The sequence below is a fragment of the Hemiscyllium ocellatum genome, chromosome 19, assembly GCF_020745735.1.
Source record: "Hemiscyllium ocellatum isolate sHemOce1 chromosome 19, sHemOce1.pat.X.cur, whole genome shotgun sequence".
NCBI classification, from domain to species: domain Eukaryota; kingdom Metazoa; phylum Chordata; class Chondrichthyes; order Orectolobiformes; family Hemiscylliidae; genus Hemiscyllium; species Hemiscyllium ocellatum.
The window spans coordinates 51645939-51671091 of NC_083419.1; the positions used below are offsets into that span (position 1 = coordinate 51645939).

General features: G+C 38.7%; 1 protein-coding gene across 1 annotated transcript in view; it reads left to right on the forward strand.

Moving 5' to 3' along the window:
- efcab6 (EF-hand calcium binding domain 6) overlaps positions 1-25153 on the forward strand; it is a 102910-nt gene that overhangs the window by 18866 nt on the left and 58891 nt on the right. The window contains exons 8-14 of the mRNA XM_060839546.1: positions 4421-4551; positions 9694-9842; positions 12969-13091; positions 15083-15169; positions 15406-15526; positions 15717-15887; positions 24027-24098. Of these exons, the coding sequence (XP_060695529.1) occupies positions 4421-4551; positions 9694-9842; positions 12969-13091; positions 15083-15169; positions 15406-15526; positions 15717-15887; positions 24027-24098 (854 nt within the window). The remainder of the gene's footprint in view (positions 1-4420; positions 4552-9693; positions 9843-12968; positions 13092-15082; positions 15170-15405; positions 15527-15716; positions 15888-24026; positions 24099-25153) is intronic.

A 25153-nucleotide genomic window follows, 5' to 3' on the forward strand; every position in this document is an offset into this window, starting at 1 on the left:
TCTAATATTAACGTAAGGCATGGACTAGGGTTTCAGTCCTAGAAGGGCTGAGGTGGAATGGGCTTGATTAGTTTTACATCCAGGTGCTAGCTACAGAGAATCCTTGGCTGAGGCTTCCTAGAAATGTTATGTCATTAAGGAGTCTCGAGATTATGATTTGTAGTTGAGTTTCAGGTTGTAAGTTTGCTTGCTGAACTGGTAGGTTTGTTCTCAGACGTTTCGCCACTATGCTAGGTAACATCATCAGTGAGCCTCCAGTGAAGTGCTGGCGTTGTGTTCCACTTTCTATTCATGTGTCTTGGTCTGTTAAAGTAGGTGATATCATTTTCGGTTCTTTTTCTCAGAGTTTAGTAAGCGGGGTCCAAATTGATGGAGTTCCAATTTGAATGCCAGTCTTCTAGGAATTTCCGTGCGTGTCTCTGTTTAGCCTGTCCTAGGATGGATGTGTTGTCCCAAGCGAGGTGGTGTCCTTCTTCATCTGTGTATAAGGATGCTAGTGATAGCTGGCTATGTTTTTTGGTGGCTAGTTTTCTGCCTGTCTGTCCAATGTAGTGTTACAGTCTTTGCAGGGTATTTTGTATGTGACATTTGATTTGCTGGTTGTTGGTACAGGGTCCTTTTGGTTCATCAGTAGCTGTTTGTGGACTACCGTGATGCCAAAAGATCAGAGTAGTCTGGTAGTCATCTCCGAGATGTCTTTGATATAAGGAGTGTGGCTAGAATCTCTGAGCGTGTTGTCTTCTTGTTTGGGTTTGTTGAAGAATCGACGGACTATGTTTATCAGGTACCTGTTGTTCTTGAATTCACTGTATAGATATTTTTATGAACAGGGCACTTCATGCCAAAAATGTTTGTACACCAACGTGACTGACCAGGAATGGACAAACCTGTTAGAACAAGCCATTAGCATCAAACAACAGCAGACCAAGACAAAAAATAAACTATCCCTACAAGGAGAATTGGTCAATCTCACACAAAAGAACAACACAGACAATTCAGAAGCTTGGATTAAGAACCTATCAGACCGGCCATGAGCAGACACAGAAAAAGCTGTCCTAGTAATCGGAATGAACAACAACTACAGAGGTGCAGAAAAAAGGACTTCCTAGCAGCATTGGAATCAACCCTGAAAGATGATGCATGCACAGAAGAAACCCAGCAGACAATCAGACAGAGAGTAGCACCAATACTGAGCAGGAAGAAAGAAGGGAGCACCCTCAACACACAGCAAAGGAAAGCCCTAGAATGACTCAGAAAAGACAGAAATATTGTAATCCTACTGGCAGACAAAGGGTGCATGACTTTCATCCGAAACAGAACAGTACTTTGAAAAGGTGAACTGACTACTTGCAGATACTGATAACTACCAACAGATGGCAATGGACCTGACTCTGCAGCTAGAAAACTGTATCATGAGACAGCTAACTGAAGAATCTCCACAAATCAGGTGAAATTAACAAGACAGATCTCCAAAGAATGAAACCTAAAGGATCCAACACACCCCATTTCTACAGATTATCTAAGGAACCCAAACTAAGGGGCCTCCTGAGAGCCATAGTCTCACTTCCTGGCACACCATCATACAGACTGGCAAAGGAACTTCACCGTAAACTGAAATACCTGGGAGAAGGCTCATGCCACTCCATTTGCTCTTCCCAAGAATTCCTGAGCATCATCAAAGACACCAAGATAGAAGAGGACAAAGTCATGGTCTCCTTCGACATAACTGCTCTATTCACATCAATTAGCATAAATTGGCCAAAGAAACACTTACCTCACTCCTACACGAACCAAGGATACAAACACCAGACAGCACCAACCCCATCAGCAAGGACAGCATCCTCAAGCTGATAGACCTGTGCCTTATTACCTACTTCACCTTCAATGACAAGATCTACAAACAAATTAATGGAACACCCATGAGATCACCAATATCAGGATTCTTAGTACAAGCTATGATGCAGAAACTAGAAAAAACCGTCCTCTCCACAATCTACCCAAAATTTGGGTCTGCTATGTGGACGATACCTTTGTCATCATGAAGCGGAACAAATTACAGGAAACCTACAATTTCATTAACAACATCCTTACTGGCATTAATTTCACCAAAGAGGAAGAGGATCAGACTCCCCTTGCTAGATGTCAAAGTGGAACAAACAGTCAATCGAGAACTACAGACCAGCGCCTACAGGAAAGTAACACACACAGACCAAACATTCAACTACAGGAGCAATCATCCCAACACTCTCAACACCCTGCATCAGGTCATTATTTAAATGGGCCACAACACACTGCAGCACCCAGGAACTATGAACAGCAGAAGAACAATACCTATACAGTGTATCCAAGAATAACCTGTTACCCGATAAACAGTCTGCCGATTCTTAAACAACAAACCCAATCAACATTCAGAGACTCTAGCCACATTAGCATACATCAAAGACACCTCTGAGATGTCTCCTGGACTGCTCCGACCTCTTGGCATTATGGTAGCCCACAAATCTACCAACATACTGAAACAGCTTCTGATGAACCTAAAGGACTCTGTACCAACAACCAGAAAATCGAGTGCCATATACAAAATGCCCTGCAAAGACTGTAACAAACATGATATCAGACAGACAGATAGAAAACTAGTCAACAGGATAAGCAGCAATTAGCCACCAAAAGACATGACCAGCTATCACTAGTATTCTTATACACAGATGAAGAAGGACACCACTGTGACTCGGACAACACATCCATCCAAGGACAGAAATGGATGGAATTCCTAGAGGCCTAGCATTCGAACCGGAGCACCATCAATAAACACATCGATTTGGACCCCATTTACCAACCTCTGAGAAAAAGAACCGAAAATTATATCACCTACCTTAACAGACCAAGACACATAAATAGGAAGTGGGACAGAATGCCAGTGCTTCAACAGAGGCTCACTAATGATATTAGCAAGCATGGAGACAAAATGTCTGAAAACAAACCTACCAGCTCAGCGAGTAAACTTAGAACCTGAACCTCAACCTGAGCTACAAACCTTCTCAAAACACCCTTCTGAGTTTCTCCAGCACTTTCTGTTTTTGTTTGTTTCAGATCTTCAGCATCCGTAGTTGTTGTTGTATCTTATTATGTTGATTTGTCTCCTATACCCCATGTACTGAAAATGTGTTGCTGGAAAAGCGCAGCAGGTCAAGCAGCATTCAAGGAACAGGAGATTCGACGTTTCGGGCATAAGCCCTTCTTCAGGAAGGGCTTATGCCCGAAACGTCGAATCTCCTGTTCCTTGGATGCTGCCTGACCTGCTGCGCTTTTCCAGCAACACATTTTCAGCTCTGATCTCCAGCATCTGCAGACCTCATTTTCTCCTATACCCCATGTGTCAACATGTTCTTTCTGATCCCATTTTAGATTTTGTACAAGACTTTTTTGCTAAAAGGATCATTCAAATATGCTCCAAGAGTTCAGTTAAGAAATACTATGTAAATGAGAAAGTCTTTGAGAAAGTTTTTGATAGCATAGAGAGACAATCCAGGAAACCTTTACAAGGATTTAATCTACATAAAAGTAATATGACTGTTCCTTTGACATGACTGCATTTCTGTTTATTTAGAAAAAGAAAATTTGAATAGTTCTTGATAGTAAAGTGATGGAGCTGCTGTCCATGAATACATACAAAAGTGTAAGCTGTCACCTCTGGGAAGAAGCTAAAGGAAATTGTTTAAGTTGGCTTATACTAACACCTATATGACATTTTTAATTTGGTAAAACATCACAAGGCTTTTTACAGGAGGAAAAAATGACGTTGAGGCAAAAAAAAAAGAATTAGGGTGGATAACTAAAAGCTTGATCAAAGAGGTAACCTTTAAGGCTCAATTTCACAGCAGAAAGAGAAATCCAGGGATTTGGGGAAATAACTCCAGAGCTTAGAGATGGACGGTTCCAGGTATGATCATGAGTGATGGGGCAAAGGAAGTCGTACCTACAGAAAGTTGGATGAGTGCAGAGGTTTCAGAGTGTTGTAGAGCTGGAGGAGATTATCAAAGTTGTGTGAGGCATAGAATGAAAATTCTAAAATGGGCACTTTGTGGGCCAGATGTTAGTGTAAGTCAGATAACACAGATGATAATGAACTGGAATTAGTGTGGGTTTGGATATGGACAGCAAAGATTTAGAATAGCTGACATTTGCAGATGGGGAAGACATGAGGCTGGCCAAAGACCAATATACCAGCGTTTTTATGAGAAAATGGGAACTGCTGATGCTAAATGCAGATGTTGAATGCAGAGAAATTTGGTCATTTCATTTCGTATTGTTTATCCTTCATGTGAAGAACACAAAATTGACTCATGTTTGACAGTAAAAAGGGGATCAAGCAAATAATTACATCAAAAATTTATGTTTGTTGAATTATGATTTCACAAAGCAATGAACTGGGAAGCTTCTCCTCGAGAGCAAGAGAAACAGCCAGGTTTTCATCGACCAATGATGGAAGAGTCTGCCATAAACTTAGAAAGATTATCCATGGAAGAAATTGATTTGGCTTTACGAAAAAAGGTACATTTGTGTATCTATTCTGATATGTTTTAATAAACATAGCAAGTAGCTGAATTTGAGAGTTTACTTCAAACATTTTGGGTGTGGCCACCTTCCCTCACACACCATGAGAGAAAGTGCCTGTTAAGGTGCGGTTTTCATTTTGGAGGGGAGGACGCATACTGGCGTTGGGCACACCACTCTCAGGAAATGCTCAGAGGCACAATTACTGGCAGGTACAGAGATAACTTAAAATCCTACTCTAGTGCACTGGACTTTGTTCCTTTGTAATAAAAGCAGTAAAAGAGAAGTCGGCACTCCAGCCCTCGCACTTCACTCCCCCACATATTACCTCGCCCACTCCATGCAATCTCATGCTCCCACACAGCCCAATGGCTTCTCATATCTTCCATGCCAATAACTTCCTCAACCCAACTTTCATGGTCCGTTCAAAAGGTTCCCTCATCCAGACTGTTTCGCCACCCCTCGAAGGGTCACTATTTGCTATTTGTTGAAAAGCTGGGCCTGACCCCATGATGATTCGGCAAAGCAAGTGATACCAATCCCTACACTGAAACTGACCAGGTTGGGACTGCAAAGTGTGGAATTAGAACCTGCACCAGCACACATTGTTCTCCTGCCTTGTTGAAAATTGGGGCATTGGGAATGGATTCCAGTTGTCATTTTCAAAAGTCTGTCAAGTCTACCCAACTGCAAAATCCAGTTCTGTATCAGTGCAGCAAGCACCAGCAACTTGTAACTGACTATGAGTATGACGGTTATAAAGCTTTGGGATATTTTTAAGCTCAGCCACTGTGCTGATACTGTAGTATGGTGGACGTTTGTATTGATGTTAGTATGTGGAAATAAAAGTAAAATCAGATTTTCGGATGGAATATGGGAAACAAATCAACATACATGGCAGAAAGAAATATAACTTGCTTAGCCTTCTGGTTTGTGTATCATATTTTGGATTTGTTATTTTGTGTTGGATTATTTTCCATTATCTTAACACACCTTTATCATTTATTTACTTGAGGTTACACATGAGGTTAGATTGCACCTTTGAAATCAGTCCCTGGCGTTTATCTTTCCAGAATTTACTATTCCAATTTACAAGGGAGAATATCTGAATTAGAATTACAACTAGGTTTACTGTCAATGCTCTGCAGTGAAGACCAAGGAAGAGTGACTCATAGTCACGTTTTACATAAACTCAAAGGAAATTATAACTCTCAAAACAAATGATGTCATCTCTGTGTCTTTAGAAATAGAAGTAAAAACAATCAGTAAAGTTTATAAGACTGACCATCCTCTAAGTGAGGGAACTTTAATTCTTGTTTGCTGGTTATAGTGTCTGTAGTGTTTTGAGTATGTATGTTATGTGGAACATTCATATTTAATGTTTGCAGTAAAGATGCAGATACAGAAAGCCAGAGTCACTTGTGGGTCACATTAACAAAGACCATCAAGATCATACAGGCCATAATGGACACTAATCTGGTTTCCACTCACCTTTGAATTGTTGTAAAATCTATGCATTTTTTTGTTCCATGCTTTTTAAAATTGTGAACTGAAGTGAGAAGGAACTGTTTTAGAATCTGCTATAGGAAGGATGTTATTAAACTGGAAAGTGTGTAACACAAATTTACACGAATGCTATGGAGACTGGAAGTTTTCACTTTTAAGCAAGGCTGGAAAACCCCAGGTAAAAAATGACTGCAGATGCTGGAAACCAGATTCTGGATCAGTGGTGCTGGTAGAGCACAGCAGTTCAGGCAGCATCCAACTATTTCGCTGCTCGTTGGAAAAGCCCAGGACCTCTTCCCCATAGAAGGCTGAGGGGTGACCTTGGAGAGAGATATAAACTCATGAGGAGCATAGATAAGGTGAATAGGCAGGGTCTTTTTCCCCAGGATAGAGGAGTTCAAAACGAGAGGGAATTGATTTAAGGTAAGAGAGGAAAGATTTAAAAGGGACCTAAAGGGCACCCCTTTCACACAGAGAATGGTTTATTTGTGGAATGAACTGCCAGAGGAAGTGGTAGAGGTGGGTACAATTATACCATTTAAAAGACATTTGGACAGGTAAATGGATAGGCAAGATTTAGACGCATAAGGGCTAACTGCAGATAAATGAGACTAGTTCAGTTTAGGAAAGCTGGTCAGCATGAATGAGTTTGTCGGAAGAGTCTGTTACCATGCTGTATGACTCTGATTCCATCAATGTTTTCCATGACTGCTATATGTTTTAGAAAGCGTGGGTTTCCTCTGGGTGCTCCGGTTTCCTCCCACAGTCCAAAGATGTGCGGGTCAGGTGAATTGGCCATGCTAAATTGCCTGTAGTGTTAGATAAGGGGTAAATGTAGGGGTATGGGTGGGTTGCGCTTCGGCGGGTCGGTGTGGACTTGTTGGGCCGAAGGGCCTGTTTCCACACTGTAAGTAATCTAATCTAATCTAATCTAACCTGACACTTGTGGCAAGCATAATTTAAACAGCTGCAGGAAGAAGCAGTATAGAAAATTAAAGTTGCAGATGAACTGGAACCAAGGTCTTCTGTATTGATGGAGCTTTGGTTGGTGACAAGATGTTGGTTGGACTATGACTGAGATTATGGTTGTTCTATCAGTTTTCCATTACAGAGGCCTTTTCCTGCCAACAGCTGTGATTGATTGGAAGGCAAATGGACAGTTTAGGGTTGGTCAAATCTCTACCAGCTTAGATCCTGTCTCTCTGTTCTCTTCAGTAAGCCAACATAGTTGGCTTTCTCCAAGTGTAAGGCACTGTAAATTGTATATACATTGTATTGAGAGGGGCTTATTGTTATGCAGCCAACTTCAAAAGAAAATGTTTCACTTGGTCAATGTACAGGTCTTCTGTGACCATTGTTTTTAGATATCTGCCTTAGCTACTCTGGAAGCTGCCTTGAGAACTACCAGTTGCTCCTCCATTTCAAGGGTTGGATGACTACTCTGAGGTCAAGACTACCTTCCACACCCAGAGCTGATGACTCTATTATGCAGCCCCCCCCCCCAGATGAGGCTGATTGCAGATACAGTGTAGTCAATTCTTCCAGCAGAGCCATTGTGGAGCAGGTGTAAGGGTGAAAGACAGTGTACTGGAAAAGCCTTGCATGCCGTGCTGTGCAGAACTGATGAAGGCAAAGAGGGGGTCTAATGGATACCGAACAGCTGGAGAGGAAGAAGAATGAGGTCATTGAACAGGAGGAATATCACCTTCACCATGACAGAATGAAGCAGCATCGGGCATGACAGGCTAGACAGCACTTAATAAATATTCACCTCGAACAGATCTAAGTTGAGTGGCGTCACCTTTCAGAGATTGTGAATTTGTTCTTGTTCAAAAAGCGAACAGTCCTGTTTAGTCCCAGAAGCAGATACAACTTTTTTTTGTTCGTTATTCCTTTGCTTTTCTTGTTGATTACCATTAAAAACTGTTTAAAGTTTTACAAAGCGTGATTTATCAACATTCAAAAATGACATGATTTAATGCCATATTGGTTGTGAGATAAAGAATAGCACTCCTTCAGACAGGATTCCATCATGGAATGATACTAAGGACAGGCATCTCCCCTAGCTCTATGCTTGTAGTTGTAATTACATGATGGTTGGTCAGTCGGGTGATTGTGTAAAGAGGCCATGCAGTTACGAATGTGCACTTCTGTTTCCAAAGAAGTGTCACTTGTGCCACCTATGTGCTGTCAGAAGATTTTCTTTTCCATTTCTGTTCCACTACATCTGCTTTAAATGGCTACTCCTGGCTGGCAGCATCTGATATGCATTTGGACATGCAAATCTTAGAAGGTCCTACAGCAGAAAGCACATCCGCCACTGCTGAACTCACGATGACTTGAATGCGATTCTGTAGAGGCATTGTCCATACTTATTGGGATGAGCAGCAAGAATTGTGTGAAATAACTCGAGGTAAATCCTTGTGAAACATAACATCCTGAAATTGACAGCTGATTTTCAGTAAAATTTGGTCCCCTCATTTGTTTTGAAATAATCTGAAGGTGTGAATTTGTAGAGACATTAAGAAAGATTTGAGTGTGTGGCTGCATATTTGATAACTTGCTAATGCTCCCAGTGCAACTTTTGTTAGAAGTACTCAGAGGACCGGAGGGTAAGTGGCATTAGTGACAACTCTTCAGTACAAGTCATCTTCAGGAAATATGAAAGACAGTGTGAAGGAGGATATGTCTAGGGTGCAGTGTTGAAGACAGACTTTATTTTATGCGCTAGCCATTCTTTGTTATTTTACTGCACTTAGGAAGATGTACAGATACCCCCAAATTTAATAGTTTGTGTTTTGTAATATGAGTTAAAAATTTTAAAGAGTATTTGTTCTTCTCATAATTTTGTAAACAGTCCAAGTCGCAAGATATTTTATGATCTGTTCCATATTATTTGTGTTACTCTCAATTGTTTGTTTTCTGATCAAGTTTCTACTTTAGGCCTAAATCATTGCTGAGAGTTTGCTAATTAATCTGCACTTAGACCATCCACATAAAAGCAAATTAATGGTTTTATGTCCAATTCCCACAAGTCACAGATAGGAAATTCAGATATGGCAAAAGCAGTCATGCAAATCCACAAACACACAAGATTGATTTCTGGAATGAGAGAACTGTTTTCTAATGAGAGGTTGGATAGATGGACCAATCTCTGGAATAGAAGAATAAAGGTGAACTCATTGAAACTCATAAGATTATGAGAAAGCTTGACAGGATAGATACTGAGAGTTTGTTCATTCTGGATGAAGAATCTAGATAAAGGTGCATAGGGGAAGACATATTCTCGAGGTAGAGGCTGATTGTTTAAATCTGAGATAAGGAAGAATTTGTTACCTATATCATTTATTAATCTTTGGAATTTTCTGCCACGTTGGGCTAGGATGCTCGATTGCCGAGTATATTCAAAGCTGATAGATATTTGTACTGTGGGGAAAATTTGGTAAGGAAGTGGAATTGAGTTCAAAGATCTAACGTGATCTTGTTGAATGACAGCCTGTACAGACTACTCCTCGTCTTTTTTTTGTTGTTATGTTCAATGCCCACCAGTTTCCATGTCTAGTTTGAAATGTTCTGTGATGTTGATTGATTTTAAAAAGTAGAGTTAGCAGCCTGCTCCTCTTCTATTCCCAGGTGCGAACCAACTATCAGGGTTTGTTGCAGGCATTTGCAGCTTTTGATGTGACCAAAAGTGGTTTAATCTCAGTGGAAGACCTCAAAGCAATTTTCAACAATTTTGTGTTTCCTCTGAGCAATGAAATCTTTGATGGCCTGATGGATAGGTGAGATGAGGGGGAACATGCCTTAAATTTTATTTTGATTATGTTTAGAAATGTTTTGTGAGGATTCTAAGCATTATTTGTTGGTCTTGATTTTGATTTTCTTCACTTTGTTTTAGCAATAATGTTCTGTAAAACATTGCAAAGGAATTATGATACCTTAGTAAAGCCAAACTAATGGCTGAAATCTCCCCAGTTATGGGGAGAATGCTTTACTGAGAAACATCAAAGAAAGCACTAGTCCAACTACAATATCATTTACAATTACGCTGTACGTAATCATACCTTCATACTTGTCATTCACAGCATTAGTTTTGATCCCACCTGACCTAATATTCTATGAATTGTTTGTATTTTCAATCCTAGCTTTAATGTTGCTGTAAGTGAAACCATTGTACCATCAATTACTACTTTTTCTCAAAACAAAGTCCTCCTTATCAATAACCATTATTCATCCACCATTACACGATAAATGGTAGGACCCTCGGAAGCACCAAGGATCAGAGGGATTTTGGTGTTCATGCCCATTGAGGTAGCGGGATAAATAGATAAAGTGGTTAAGAATGCATATGGGATCCTTGCCTTTATTAGCTAAGGCTTCGAATTTAAGGGCAGGGACATTATACTGGAACTGAATAAAAGTCGGTTAGAGTATCGTCTGCAGTTCTGGAATCCATATTATAAGAATGATGTGATTGCATTTGGGAGAGTACAGAGGAGATTTACATGAGTGTTGCCAAGGATGGAGTGTTTTAGTTGGGAGGAGAGAGATCAGATAGATTGGAGTTATTTTCCTTGGAGCAGAGGAGACTGAGGGGAGAACAGATTGAGATGCATGAAATTATGGGAGGATTAGACTGGAAGAAACCTTTCCCATGGAGAAGGATTCATTGAGCAAGGGGCATTGATTTAAGATAAGGCAAGGAGGTTTAGAGTGGGCATGAAAAATGCATTCATCATGAGGGTGGGGAATCTAGAACACACTGTCAGTATGGGCGGTGTATCAAGCCAGAAACACTCATAACATTTTAGAAGTGTTTAGTTGTACACTTGTGATGGGGAGGCATACAAGGCTATAGGCTAAGTGCTGGAAAATGGAATTAGATTGAGAACCTACTGGAGGTGGTTTCCAGCACAGACTCGATGGTCTGAAGAGCCTTTTTCTGTGCTGTGAATCTCTAAGACTCTCACTGTGACATTTTTTTCTTGAAATTAATTACCTGAGTGAGTCATAAAATAGTACTTTTTTGCTATAGATGTAATGTGAGTCAGTGGGTGCAGAACAGCTGCAGGGAACGACAGTGTGTACTCTGATGGAATTAGATGGCTATTGTCACAGATAATCAGGTCTCTCTCACACAGACACACACACTAGAGGAGCACCAAATGCAATCTCTGACTGCATTCCTGATAAATGAACCAAGACAGGAGAGTAGCATGGATAGTACAATTTGACTGTTCACCTAGTGACCCTTTCATTGCTGGCGACAGCCTGTTAATGTATAAAATCTGCTCCCAGTTGTATTCCAGTATGGAGATAATGCCTAGGCATTAATCGTCTAGATCTGGGACTATTACTAACATAATCAAATGGGTTTCTTGCTTGTCTTGCCTCTGATGATCTTTGCTAAATTCAGACTTCTCATTTTTGTTTCTGGGTACATGCTCATTTGCAATTAGACTGATCAGTCTCTCAATGATGCTTGCAGTGAACAGACAATGTAAGTTTCCTTTCTTCGTCTGGATTGGCTTGAACCCACTTGTGTTGTGATAATACTAGGCAAATCAGATCCCAGGGTGAAACCTGGCTTAATAGATCATAAGCTTTAGTTTTTCAATTTGGCTGCCATAGTGGTCAGTCCCACAATACATTTACAAGAGGCTGCCAGTGTGCTTTTTAGCCATAAGTTTATTATGTAAAGTACAACTATATATATAAGACAATTTGGAAAGATCTTATAAACAGCACAGTAAAACATTCAGCCCTTTTCCTCAGCAATATCTTTTACACACATTCAACCCCAATGAAATATCACTTCTGTTTTCACTTAATATCCTACCTAAATACTGAGGGTGCAAACATCTCTTTTTGTGAAATTTCTGCACATTTGCCAGATGTAATCTGCTCATTTACTGTCAATCCTGAGACAGACACAAATTAACTCACTGTACTCTAAATGAAAACTCAGGGGTTTTTCCCCACATGTGTACTTGATTGGACAGAGCCAAAACTAAATGTCCTGAACAAGGAATGTTTGTGGCCCCTATCATGCTCTGGCTAATAAATCTTAAATAAGTACATTTCAAGCAATTATCTCACCAGATAGCTTATCTATTCATTTAGCTTAAGTCACATGATATCTTGGAAAAAAACTGCTTGACATACAGCTATGAAAAGGTTTCCAACTTTTCAAAAAAAATTACCTTTTCTAAAACTGAGTAACAAAAACTGTTTACCTCTGCTTTAGAATCTAAATTTCCAAATGATAGTAATATATTTTAAAATTTTATTACACTTGCCTACTTTGATATGGTCATTTGGCTGAATTTATCAAATGAACACTTTTTCCAAGGTGCACAGATAATTAACTAAAATACATTGATTAATATAATTGAATGAATTGATTGTGAAAATAAAGTCGCATATTGTTTTGTGGCTTCAAAAAGACTTTGATATTCACCAGTTACGAAAACTTGAAGAATGTTAATAGACACCACATGCTGCCTGACCAATGATGTCTTGACACAGAGAAGGACAAACAGTAGTCTATCATTCCCATCTAACTGTTTCACCTAGCCCCTAAATGACTTCTTCCAAAAATAAACTGGTTTAATAATCAACGAGGTATCATTACATGTACTTTTGGAGCAATAGATGAGTTACTTGTGGAATTTGATTGAGTCCTACTTGAAGAATTCAGATGATATGGTTAAACAAATATTCTAAATGTTTTACTTGATTACTTTAAAACAATACATATTTTATCTGTTTATGTTGTTACAAGAAAGTATATGGTTGAGGTAAAATCCTTGAGGTGCCTAATTTATCTGATTTGTAGAATCGATAGTTTTAATGAGTTTAAATTCAAGATTTCCTTTTGTTGTTGTGCATTTTGTCTTTTGTTTCAGGTTCAATATTAAACCTACTGGCAAAATAGCATGGAAACCATTTTTACTCAGTTTGACAGAATCGTCACCTATGGAGAATAGATGGGCCATCCCAACGCAGCACAGTGACAAGACTTTAGGATTGTAAGATTATTGATTGCTATTTTTCCTGTACTAGCTAATGCCAGTTAAATGCCAGTTGCTTGTTTCTAAAGGTAGTAGAAAATAATTGTAATATCAAGTTGTTTTACAATTTTGCAACTTTCCTTGACTACACTATGCTAGTTTTAGTTTGCTTAATGCTTTTGAGAAAATTTGGAAAAGAATTGAACAAGATTATGGTTTTGTGTGAATAGGATGGGTTGTAGCAAAGATTAGATTAGATTACTTACGGTGTGGAAACAGGCCCTTCGGCCCAACAAGTCCACACTGACCCGCCAAAGCGCAACCCACCCATAGCCCGACATTTACCCCTTACCTAACACTACGGGCAATTTAGCATGGCCAATTCACCTAACTCGCGTATCTTTGGACTGTGGGAGGAAACCGGAGCACCCGGAGGAAACCCACGCAGACACAGGGAGAATGTGCAAACTCCACACAGTCAGTCGCCTGAGTCGGGAATTGAACCCGGGTCTCTGGCGCTGTGAGGCAGCAGTGCTAACCATTGTGCCACCGTGCCACCCACTAGATGATTTACATATTTTTGTCCAGCACCTAGAATATTTGAATTTATGGTAGCATTTGACAACAGTTTGACCATTTTGCATCGGACTGGCATTTAAATATGCTGGTAAATTATTTGGGTAGGATTTTCTATCTTGTGAACCATAAAAGTGGGTTCATATAGGCGTTCTCACCCTTGATGTGTCGGGCAAACAAAAAACACATGGGCAACCCATTATCAGAGGGCTACAGTGGGAGAGAGAAACTTCACAATTGAAGCAGCCTCTGAAGGTCAGGTGAAAATCTTTAATTTGAAAAATGCCTGGCTATGATCATGGATGGGTAACTCCCCCATTGGACAATCAGTGGCGACTGTGACCTGACAGCCACAACAGTGTTCTTAGCAGATCAAATGAACCTCATTGCAACAGCATTCTTGGTTTGGAGTGATTTGGCAACTACTCGCAGTTAAGAATATTTCTGGAATTTGATCAGAAAGTAAGGAGTATCACTGTCCGTACTGAAATAAAAGGCAAACTTGCTGGAGAAATTTAGCAGGTCTGGCAGCATCTTTGGGAAGAGAGCACAGTTAATGTTTTCATTCCAGTGCCTCTTAATCAGAATTGTTAGCAGCTCGGAAAAACTGGTATTTAAGCTGAAGCCACAGTGTGGGGAGGAGAAGGGGAGTGCTGGGTGGATAGGTGGAGATAGAGCTCAGATAGAGAGATATGAAAGGGTAGGGTAAACATGGGAACAATGGACTGTAGGCCAGAATATCTTTGTGTGGTCTTTGCATCTTTGTGATTCAGTGCCTGGGTGAGACTACAAGTCTATCAATCCATGATTCCTATCATAGCTGAGTTTCTCTTCAGATTTTCCATCTGTTTCTAGGGCTGGAGTTCTGGGCTGACCTCGTTTTTCACTCTTTGCAATGTGCTGTTTCTGGGCTCCACCTCTCACCATTGCTAACCAGATGCATCTGGTTTCATCAGTCTTTTAAAAGCTGCTGCTACCAGGTTTACATTAATCAGAATGACCATTATCAGGCTTCATTAAACATTACACAAGGAATTGATGAAACCCTACAAATTCAGGCTCAAATATCATGTGATTTGGTATCATTATGACACAGCTTCACACACATGTGCTCAGTAGCTAATCCTAGGACTTGTTCATTGATTTTAAAATGGTAGATGGGTTTCTGAATTCTGCAGCCACTCGCCTTCCTTAATCTTGAAGGCAGGATTACCTAATGCCATCATAGCCTGTTTTATGTTTGCGTCAGAAGATAAGGGTTTTCTCAATTTGCTGCCCTCAAAAGTGTCATACATAAGATAACTTTCATTTAAAATAAAAGAACTGTGGATGGTGGAGATCTGAAACAAAACAAAAACAGAAATCGCCAGAGAAAATCAGCAGGTCTGGCAGCATCTGTGGAGAGAAAAGAGTTAACGTTAAATTTTGTGTAGCTCCTTGCAGGACGAAACCATGCCTGGTATTACAGATGCTCCAAAGTCAGCTCCTTGTAAATCAGAAAATCATGAAACAAAGTTTCAGTAAGTTTGTAATTTTTTTCCATGTTTAATTGATTTTTATTTTTAAAATATTGTTATTATAAATATTATTTTCTGTTGAATAAAGTAATTGTTCGAAAGGCTGATGCTTGTTGTGCTGATTTCTTAGTTTAAAATATTGTTTGAAATATTCAAGCAAATTCTTGGTTTATTACTTTGTCTTCAGTTTTCAACATACATTTATATCAATTCGAGCACTGATGTTTCTTCTGTCACAGTGTAGATCCTGTTGGAAAGATAATTGACAACAGCAAAAGTAGAGACCTTTTACGGAAGCTACACAAATACTTACAGGAGAGATACCCTGCACTAAAGAAGGTATTGAGAAGTTTTGATGATGTAAGTTACTGTTGTTTGCTTGTACTTAATGACCAATACAATCGGGTATTAGAATATATTTCAATCATTCACTACCTTGGAACAGAAAATCAGAGCTTGTTTTAGATCTGAGTTTTGGAGACTGTCATTGTTCCTTATTTTAAATTATTGCTCAATGCATTTACAATCAAGAACATCTGTTTTTCCTCAGAATCACAAAGGTATAATCACTAGACAAGAACTGCGTCGAATTCTGCAGAGTGTTCCTTTACGACTAACTGATAAACAGATTAAGGATCTTATGCTGTTGCTGGACCCAGAGCATAGTGGGGTTGTTCACTATAATCATATCCTCGATTTAAGTGAAACAGATGAAGAAAAGGTATCTAAAATTATTTATCTTGATCTAACTGAACAATGATGTGCATGTGTGAGGAGAATAGGGAGAGGGCAGTAAAGCTCAGTATTATCACTGGCCTGTGGGAAGAGGCTATTGAACTTTTTATAAGTTTTTTTTGATAGATCCTCTAGTGAGAATGGAGGATGATTATACCTAATTTAAAGACATTTTAAAGATTTCTTGTTCCATTTCTAATATGCATAAATATTCATCATGCCTGCCCTAGGTCACAAAGACCACGTGAAAAAGACCACATGGTCTTGATATTGTGGTCAGTAACAAAATAAGAATGGTCGCTGCTGACTGCAAAGAAAGCTACATTGGAAGTTTTCATCATCTCTGTAGCAAGAACTCAAACCTCCTTGACATGTAATTGATTGTAACGTTTTTATTGGGGATTCCCATTATTAAGTTGCAGGGATATTATCAACTTGACCAAACAGCTCATGCCAATAAAGAATAAATTGTACTATTCTAAAGAGTGTGCAGGAGCAGAGACACCTGACTGTACATAAACCTAAGTCACTGAAGGTGGCAGCACATGTGTAAATTAACCATACAGTATTCTAGGCTTGATAAATTAGAGTTTAAGTTGGATGAGCAGGGAGATTATGATGAAAATTACGGTTATACTGACACTGGTTAGACCTCTGCTAGAGTGTTGTGTAAGGCAAGGGTGTGCATACATTAGCAAGAGTGCAGAAGATGCTTACCAGAATGGTGCAGGCATTGTACACTCAGTTATGAGAAAAGATTGGAGAAGTTGGGACTGGTTTTCATGGAGAGGAGAAGGATAAGAGGAGATTTGATAGAAATTTTCAAAATCTTGAGGAACCTGGGCAGAGTGGATAGGAAGAAATTGTTTAGATTCATAAACAGATTGAGAGCCAGAGAGCACAGTTTAAAGTATTTTGGAAAAGAAACAAACTCAAGGTAAGAATTTTTTTTTCCACACAGTGAGTTGTCAGGGTCTAGAATGTCCTGCCTGTAAGTGTGGTGGTTCCTTCCTGAAGAAGGCTTATGCCTGAAATGTCAATTCTTCTGCTCCTCGGATGCTGCCTGCTGTGTTTTTCCAGCACCACATTTTTCAACTCTGGTCTCCAGCATCTGCAGTCCTCATTTCTCCTGTAAGTGTGGTGGTGTCAGGCTCAATTCAGATGTTGAGGTTTTAGGGTGATTATTTAACTAGAAAAATGTGCAGAGTTGCAAGGAAAAGATAGGAGATTGGCATGAAGGTAAAATGTTCAGAGCGCCGGTGCATACACAATAGGTTAAATGGCCCCCTCCTGCACTGGAACGATACTGTAATTCATAACAGAGAGTCAACTAGGAAATGAAAAAAAATGCTAAAATCAAATCTCTGGTTCAAAATTTTGGGAAACATGAAGTAAAACTGGGATATGCATGATAGGTTAGAGTAGGAGAGGTGCCATCATACACAAATTTAAATTTTAAAAATATTTTCAAAAATCTGATAATTCATTTTAAACGCAATGCTTAACAATATTTTGCAAACATAAACATTTTACTTAGGGCCAGATCACTTATTCAGCAGTAGTCGTCACTCAGCTTGCTGTTAAAAGACCAGTTATATCTTCTTGAACAAGAATTAACTTCTTAACAAGGTTTATAATATCAGTATGAGAGCAGAAAAATGGAAAGTTCTCACCAGATCAATTGATTTGGAATAATATGTTCCAAAGAGTCATACTGGATTAGTAACGTTAACTCTGTTTCTCTTGCTACATATGCTGCTAGGTTTCTCCAGCACTTTCTGTTCTTACATTATTGATTTCACATGATTGACAGTGTATCTGTGATACAGCAATGAACCACTAAACTCAATTTCTGGATTTTCCAAGTTATTCAGCACTTCCACTAATCTTGAAGTTGTAGTCAGATTCAAAGGGGAAGGAACAACAATCCTGACAACCTTACATCAAAATCCCTGAAAGTCCTGGATCATTAAAACACACTCTCTAAAATCAAGTATCTGGAATAAGCAATAACTGTACAGCATTTGAGAGTTTTGCATTAAGTTTCTAACAGAACAAAGCTTACATAATTCAGAGAATTATCGACACAGTCACAATGTGCCTGCAAAGTACCAGTACTTGTGTAAATGTTACTGATCACCTCTCAGTCCTCTTACTTTAACCTTCTAAACCCCAGTATCATTCTTGCAAAACACCCTCTCCAAGATCAATATCTCCTTCCTGAATTGGAGTATCCACCAAAGACTATATTCAATTGAGATTCTATACACTGAAGCATAATTACCACCATGAGACATTGGAGAAAGTGAGGACTGCAGATGCTGGAGCACCACATTTTTCAACCATGAGACATTGGCCAACTTTCCACTAGCTTTTTGATTATGTTTAGCTCCTGTTTATTAACTTTTAATGATTTGTGTGTTCATATCTGAAACATGTTCGCTGCCTCTACAATCCATAGTTTTTTGCTATTATTAAAGAGTCTGCTTTATCTTTCTTAGGTTCAAAGTGATGACCTTTCACTAACACACATTAGCTCAGTCGGCCATAGCTTTGAACAATTAACTCAATCTGACATTGTCTTTCTGCAGCTTTCTGATTCCACCTACATTAATTAACATGCCACTTACTTTAATGTTATTTGTAAACTTAAAGGAATAGAAATCAATGTATCTACCAGATTGTCAATAAATAGAATGAAACATTAAGTCCCCAAAGCAATTCCTTGGAGGATAGCGTTTGCCAATCTGAGTATATACACTAATCTCCACTTTAGTATCGATGAAGAAAGCCATTTTTAAGCATTTTGCTTTGCACTCTCAGGACAATTTATAAGAAATACTAATATAAAGGGGAAACAACATTTATACTGTGAGAGGAAAGTATTGATTAATTGACAAGTGTGCCCTGAATCATAGAGGTATTGCCATGGAAAATGCAGCACTTAAGACTGACAATTAACTGCCAAGCTTTGTTTAAATTTTAAATTAGACAGATGAATTCTGGTTGTTCAAATCATTGCCTTGAAAAATGACCCAGAGAATGGTCTGAGAGTTTTGCAGGCATGGGTCATTTGGATGTGATCAGTGCCTTGTTTGTTGTGAACATGTTGTTTGATACGATCAGTCAGTTCTTGGAATGTATGACCTACATATCTCGCATCACAGTGGCACTGAAATTCATCTCCAAGTTTATTAATTTGAATGATAGGCAGTGTGTGTTTTTGGCTTGATGATAGCATTCTGTTAGTGGTGAACACCACTCATATTTTTACTGAATAGTGGCAGGTTGAAACAGCTAGCTTCACCCATCAACTGTTTTAGCATAATTTATTCTACTAGTTACATACTCAAAAGCTCCTAATAGATTTGTTAAATCTGATTTATAAATCCATTCTGGCTTTGTGCAACAAAAGAATGGAAATTGCTGGAGAAACTCAGCAGGTCAGGCAGTATCTGTGGAGAGGAAACAGAATCAATGGTTCTGATGAATGGTCACTGGACCCAAAATGTTGACTCTGCTCACTCTCCACAGATGCTGTCAGATCTGCTGAGTTTCTCCAGCAATTTCTTTTTTTTTGTTTCAGATTTCCAACATCTACAGATTTTGGTTTTACTCTGTCTTTATTCACAACTGTTAATGTTCTCCAATTATTCTGGAGAATATTCAAACTCTAGTAACTTCTCCACTACTGATGTTAGGCCAGTTAATCTGTAGATCTGTTTTGTTCTCTACCCTCCCTTTTTAAATAGCGGGTTTCGCTTGCCATCTTCCAAGCACATAGAGTGTAAGATTTTTCACAGTTTGTTGTTTTGACAGTCTGGTTTCATGACTGTGTGAAATAGTGTGCTGGAAATCAAGTCCTACTAATTCTCGGAGTTATCACAAATGTGAAAATTTGATTAAGCCACAAGATTGTCTACTTTTACCTGTCTAATTCAGATTAAAAGAGTAGCAATCACTGCTTTTCATTAACTAAATGACTCACTATTTATTGCAGTCAAACAGTTTTTAACTAATGGCAAAAATAAATGTGAAATGCTAACTTAAACTTCTTTAGCTTAATCTCTATCCCTTTTTTAAAATTTCTTATACAAACAGATGCAGAAAGAGAGAAAACAACACATAAATATTACAGGCGGGAAAGGAACAAAAATATCAGAAGCACAATTCTAGCCCCAATTTGGATCATAGTTGTTGATGAGTGGTTTTTCTTCAGTTTCCTTCCGATTCTTTTCTAATGCTGCAAGGTTGTAGATACTCCAAATTATAAGCTTTCATTCACTGCTTCAGGATTCATATTTTCCGAGATTCTGAATTTAGATTTTCAACAAGAGAATTTGTAGAGAAATGTATACAGGAGAATGATGAGTGAAAATGGGACTATTTGGCGCCACCCTTTTAGCGCCAATCATTTGGCCCCGCCGTTTTGGCTCTAAACTGTTTTGGTGCCAATTCAGAATTTAAAAAAAAGTCTTGTAGAGCCCGTAAGAAATTCGTTTCATTGTAAGAACTAAATCTAATTTTTTTAAATTCATTATTTTTTCACCTATTCATTATAAAAATGAATTTCTACATTTTGCTACATTTATCAAACACATACAGATAACCATCGTGTGAAAAATTTGGTTTGTCTCTCTTGCTTGGAATGTTTTCAGCCATTTCTGGTATGGGCTGTACAAGAAAATAGAAAGAAAATTGTATTACGGCTTTCCAATGTGAAGACAGAAGGGCTTAAGTATCGTCAAGGCAGTGGATGACTATTAACAATTGTTTAAATGAGAAAATGATTACAAAACAAGATTTGAATCTACAGCGGGTCATTAGAGCTTTGACTATCAACTCTTGTTAGTTAAGAAAATTACATTGGGTCGTTAGTCATCCTCTCTTCTTTAACCAAACAAGACTCTTTTTTTATTCTGAATTGGCGCCAAAACAGCTCAGTGCCAAAGTAATGAGCGCCAAATGATCGGCGCCAAAAAGGTGGTGCCAAAACGTACCCGACCCAGTGAGAATAGCTACCGAGAGGTTTACGCAGGAGAATTAGGTGCTTTTTTTTTGCGGGCTAGACATTTTTCCTATATTGTGGATTAGTGGTGCTGGAAGAGCACAGCAGTTCAGGCAGCATCCAAAGTGCAGCGAAATCAACGTTTTGGGCAAAAGCCCTTCATCAGGAATAAAGACAGTGAGCCTGAAGCGTGGAGAGATAAGCTAGAGGAGGGTGGGGGTGGGGAGAAAGTAGCATAGAGTACAATGAGTGAGTGGGGGAGGGGATGAAGGTGATAGGTCAGGGAGGAGAGGGTGGAGTGGATAGGTGGAAAAGGAGATAGGCAGGTAGGACAAGTCCGGACAAGTCATGGGGACAGTGCTGAGCTGGAAGTTTGGAACTAGGGTGAGGTGGGGGAAGGGGAAATGAGGAAACTGTTGAACCTCTATTTTTCCTGTATTGTTCAAACACAATGCTGTACCACTTGCCCAGGACCCAATCATATGGTTGTAACTGTGCTGAGCACTCTTGAGTACTGGTCCTGATTGATTGATTGTTTTTTCAATCAAAAGAGTTTTCCTGGGCAAAACTGCCCTGAATATAGTCCTCTCCAACCATTTGAGTAAGGTAACATTTATAGATATAACTCCGGGATTCCATTAACTCATTTTTAAAAAAAACTGCAATATCTTTTTCAACAGGTTTCTTGGTTTAAAGCAGCATATTTTTCCTTTTTAATTTTTATTCAGTCCAAAAAGTGAAATTGTTTTTTACACTAGCACCTGTGGTCAATTCAGTAATTATGCATGGTTATCTCTGAAGTCTTCCAGACACAGCTTACTCAGGAAATGTAATCTTGAGGTACTTATTCAATCATGTTATCAAAAGAATAGTTAGGTTTCACCCTAAACTCATGTAGAGGGTTTTCTGTTTAAAAATGAGAGAGATCAGCTAGGCAGCTTGTTCATATCAGCTTTCTTACAATTCAGCTTGTTTTTAGCAGGATTCTTTCCAACTCAGTTAGGTCTTCGCAAGTTTTCCCAACCAATCAGCTTATACTTAGCAGGCTCCACTGCAAAAGAACCTCTTCAAAATATGTCCTCAGAACATGAACTGAATTCCTTTTTCTACAATCCTTCAGAGCTTACATCCTCATAACAATATAAAATAATAAGTGTTTTTGTAAGACTGTGAAGATAGTTTGTGAAAGGCGGTAGAAAGCCCAGGGCATCAAAGAAATGAGTCTCATTTGACTGATCCTTTTTAGTTGGGCTGAAAGTATGGTGAACTTGCATTTGTTAGAAACTATACATGTTAATATACAGGCCCTTATTTATGCTGCATCTGTTTAAATTCTTAAAACAAAAGATGACTGCCATTCTCAGGACAATGTCTTGACTCCTCAATTAAATTGCCTGGTTGAAAATTTGAACAAAGCTTAGCAGTTAACTATCAATCACCATTTACTGGTATTCTGTCAACTACAGTCCACCAATCAGTGCTGTCTTCTCATACAGTAGGTTTGTTGTTTTCCTTTCACATTGATATTTCTTGCAAACCCTGATGAGTGCAATGCTTGATAAAAGCTTCAATAAAATGTTATTTTTTTTTCCACAGAGACATGGCTGCACAACTGAATAACTATAATCACCACTTTCTTTCTTTGTTCGCTCCTCTGTTTTTACCTCCTTTGTTTGCTTCCCTCTGCCCTGCTATCTTTCTTATTATGTCATGTAAGGTATGTCAAATATGTAAAGACCATTTTAAAATTCAATTTTGAACAAATGGCACATGGAATTTGGTCTGTGTATGAGAAAGGGTTTAACATTTAAATTATAAGGTTTTCTGAAGCCATGTTTTGTTAAATAAAAAAAAAACACTGTATAAGGGATCATTCTTAGGGGCTAGTGGGAATTTATTTACATTATTCACTCATAAAAACTGTCCCAAAGTAAACAGTATAATGCATCCAGTTGGCAAGATCTGGAATGGTGCTTTCATTTTTGTATTTGGGTAGCTTGAAGAAAGATTTTTGATTTCAGTTAGCAGAAGTTATGGTTTACACTGGATGTGTAAAAGTTTCTCCTAAAGACAGGAGATAATTTAGAACTGTTAAGAAATAGGTTACCCAATGTAAGGAGTTTAGTTTGAAATTTGCAGACCAGAAGTGTTTTGCAGAAACCCTGAAGGGATTATTGCAAGCTGAGAAAGTCTAAGTTCAGTTGTATGGAAACTCAGGGAAAAGACTATCAGATTCTCAGAACTCAAAATTCAATTTCAGTTGTGTAAGTTCCATAGATGTGATAGAGAAGGGAATTCTCTCCAGCGTGAGTACTGTAAAGAAGTGCTGTTGGAATTAATTGGATATATTTTGTTGTGAATTTCAGAATCTTTAAACTAATGTTATATGTAAATCAGACGTTATTAAATTGGAGGGTGTCAGAAAAGATTTACCAGGATGCTGCCAGGGCTGGAGGGTTTACGTTATAAGGATAGGCTGGGATTCTTTTCACTGGAGCTAAAGAGGTTGAAGGGTGACCTTTATAGAGGTTTATGGGGTCATAGATAAGTTGAATAGCAAATGTCTTTTCCCTAGGGTAGGAGAGTTCAAAACTAGCTGGCATATTTTTAAGGTGAGAGGAGAACGATTTAAGAGACCTGAAGGGCAACGTTTCCATGCAGAGAATGGTTCATATGTGGAATGAACTACCAGAGGAAGTGATAGATGCAGGTACAGTAATAACATTTAAAAGACATTTGGACAGGTTCATGAATAGAAAAGGTTTAGAGGGAAATGCGCCAAATGCAGGAAAGTGGGGCTAGTTTAGTTTGGGAAACTTGGTCGGCAGGGACTAGTTGGACCGAAGGGTCTGTTTCCATACCGTATGACTCTCTTTCATTTATTCCATGTAATTTCTTTTGCATAGCTGCAGCATTTTCATATTTATGTTTCAGTGAAAGACCACCTCATTAAGACAAAAAAAAACTTAAGCCAGATTTCAGTCTGGGATCTGAATTGTCTCATAGTAACATCAGCTGAGATCATAAAACCTCCAAAATGTTGTCCTGGAAATATTCCATAAGTCTATAGTCTGTAGTTTGACAGAACAATTATATATTTTCTGTTTTCCTGACTAGATTAATGGAAGGTATATGAATGGAGCTACAACAGTTAAACAAGATACCCCTGAGGAAGCGGTGTGGAAGACTGTAAGTTAATGCTACCTAATTATTTTTGTCAAATGTACTGTATTATTTTGTTTTTACAAATTATGCATGTGGGTCTCAATATCTGTGTCATCAGTGTCTGCTGTGGCTTTCTTGGCTGCACACTTGATCTGAGTCAAAAGATTACACACCAGAGCACAACTGAGGAGGTGTTGCATTATTGGAGATGCTGTCATTTGGATGAAATATTAAACCACAGTCCCATCAATCCTTTCTGACAGACATAAAAGATCACATATCAATATTTTGAAGAAGAATCAAATGCCTAGACATCTGACCATATTCATCTCTCAATTAGCAACAAAAAAATAGATTTTTTGTTTGTTATTGCAATGTTTATGGGGGATAGCTATGCGCAAATTGGCTACTGCATTTGCTATGTCACAACAGTAACTACACTTTCAAAGGACCACATTTGGGACATCCTGTGGGCATGACTATATAAATGTAGTAATTTTTCATAAAATCCATTATGTTTTTATATTTAATGATATGTGATCCGACGATATGTCTTAATTCTATTGTACATTGATGTGATTTTATATTAAAAAAGTCCTAGTACAAATTTAACTGAGTGAGATTTCAAATGTCAAATTTCTGAGTGAACATGTCCAGCATTTGCAGTCATTGTTTTTACCATGTCAAACTTTGTTTACTAATAAGGAGATTCTCAGAGCAAGAAGGGTAAAATTGTGTTGCGAGTCAGTCACGCATTCAAACATTTAATTGCCTAAAAATAGCTCCAGCATGTAACCATGGAAGTATTTGATAGATCTGTGTTTTGTTGTGAGAAGCAGGTGTTATGTCACATAATCATCCACAAATAGGATGTTTGAATGAAACTAAAACTGCAAATTTGTAGAAGGCACTTTTGCCATAAGCTGACAACTGCTGCTTTCGCAGAAATGCAGATGAGTCAGAACCGAAGCTTGGACCCACTCAGCAACTTTCACAGGACAGCTGTGTTACTGCAATTCGAAACCGGTATCAGCTCTGAGGTCAAGTTGGAAAGTCACAGATCAGACGTAGAAGCAATA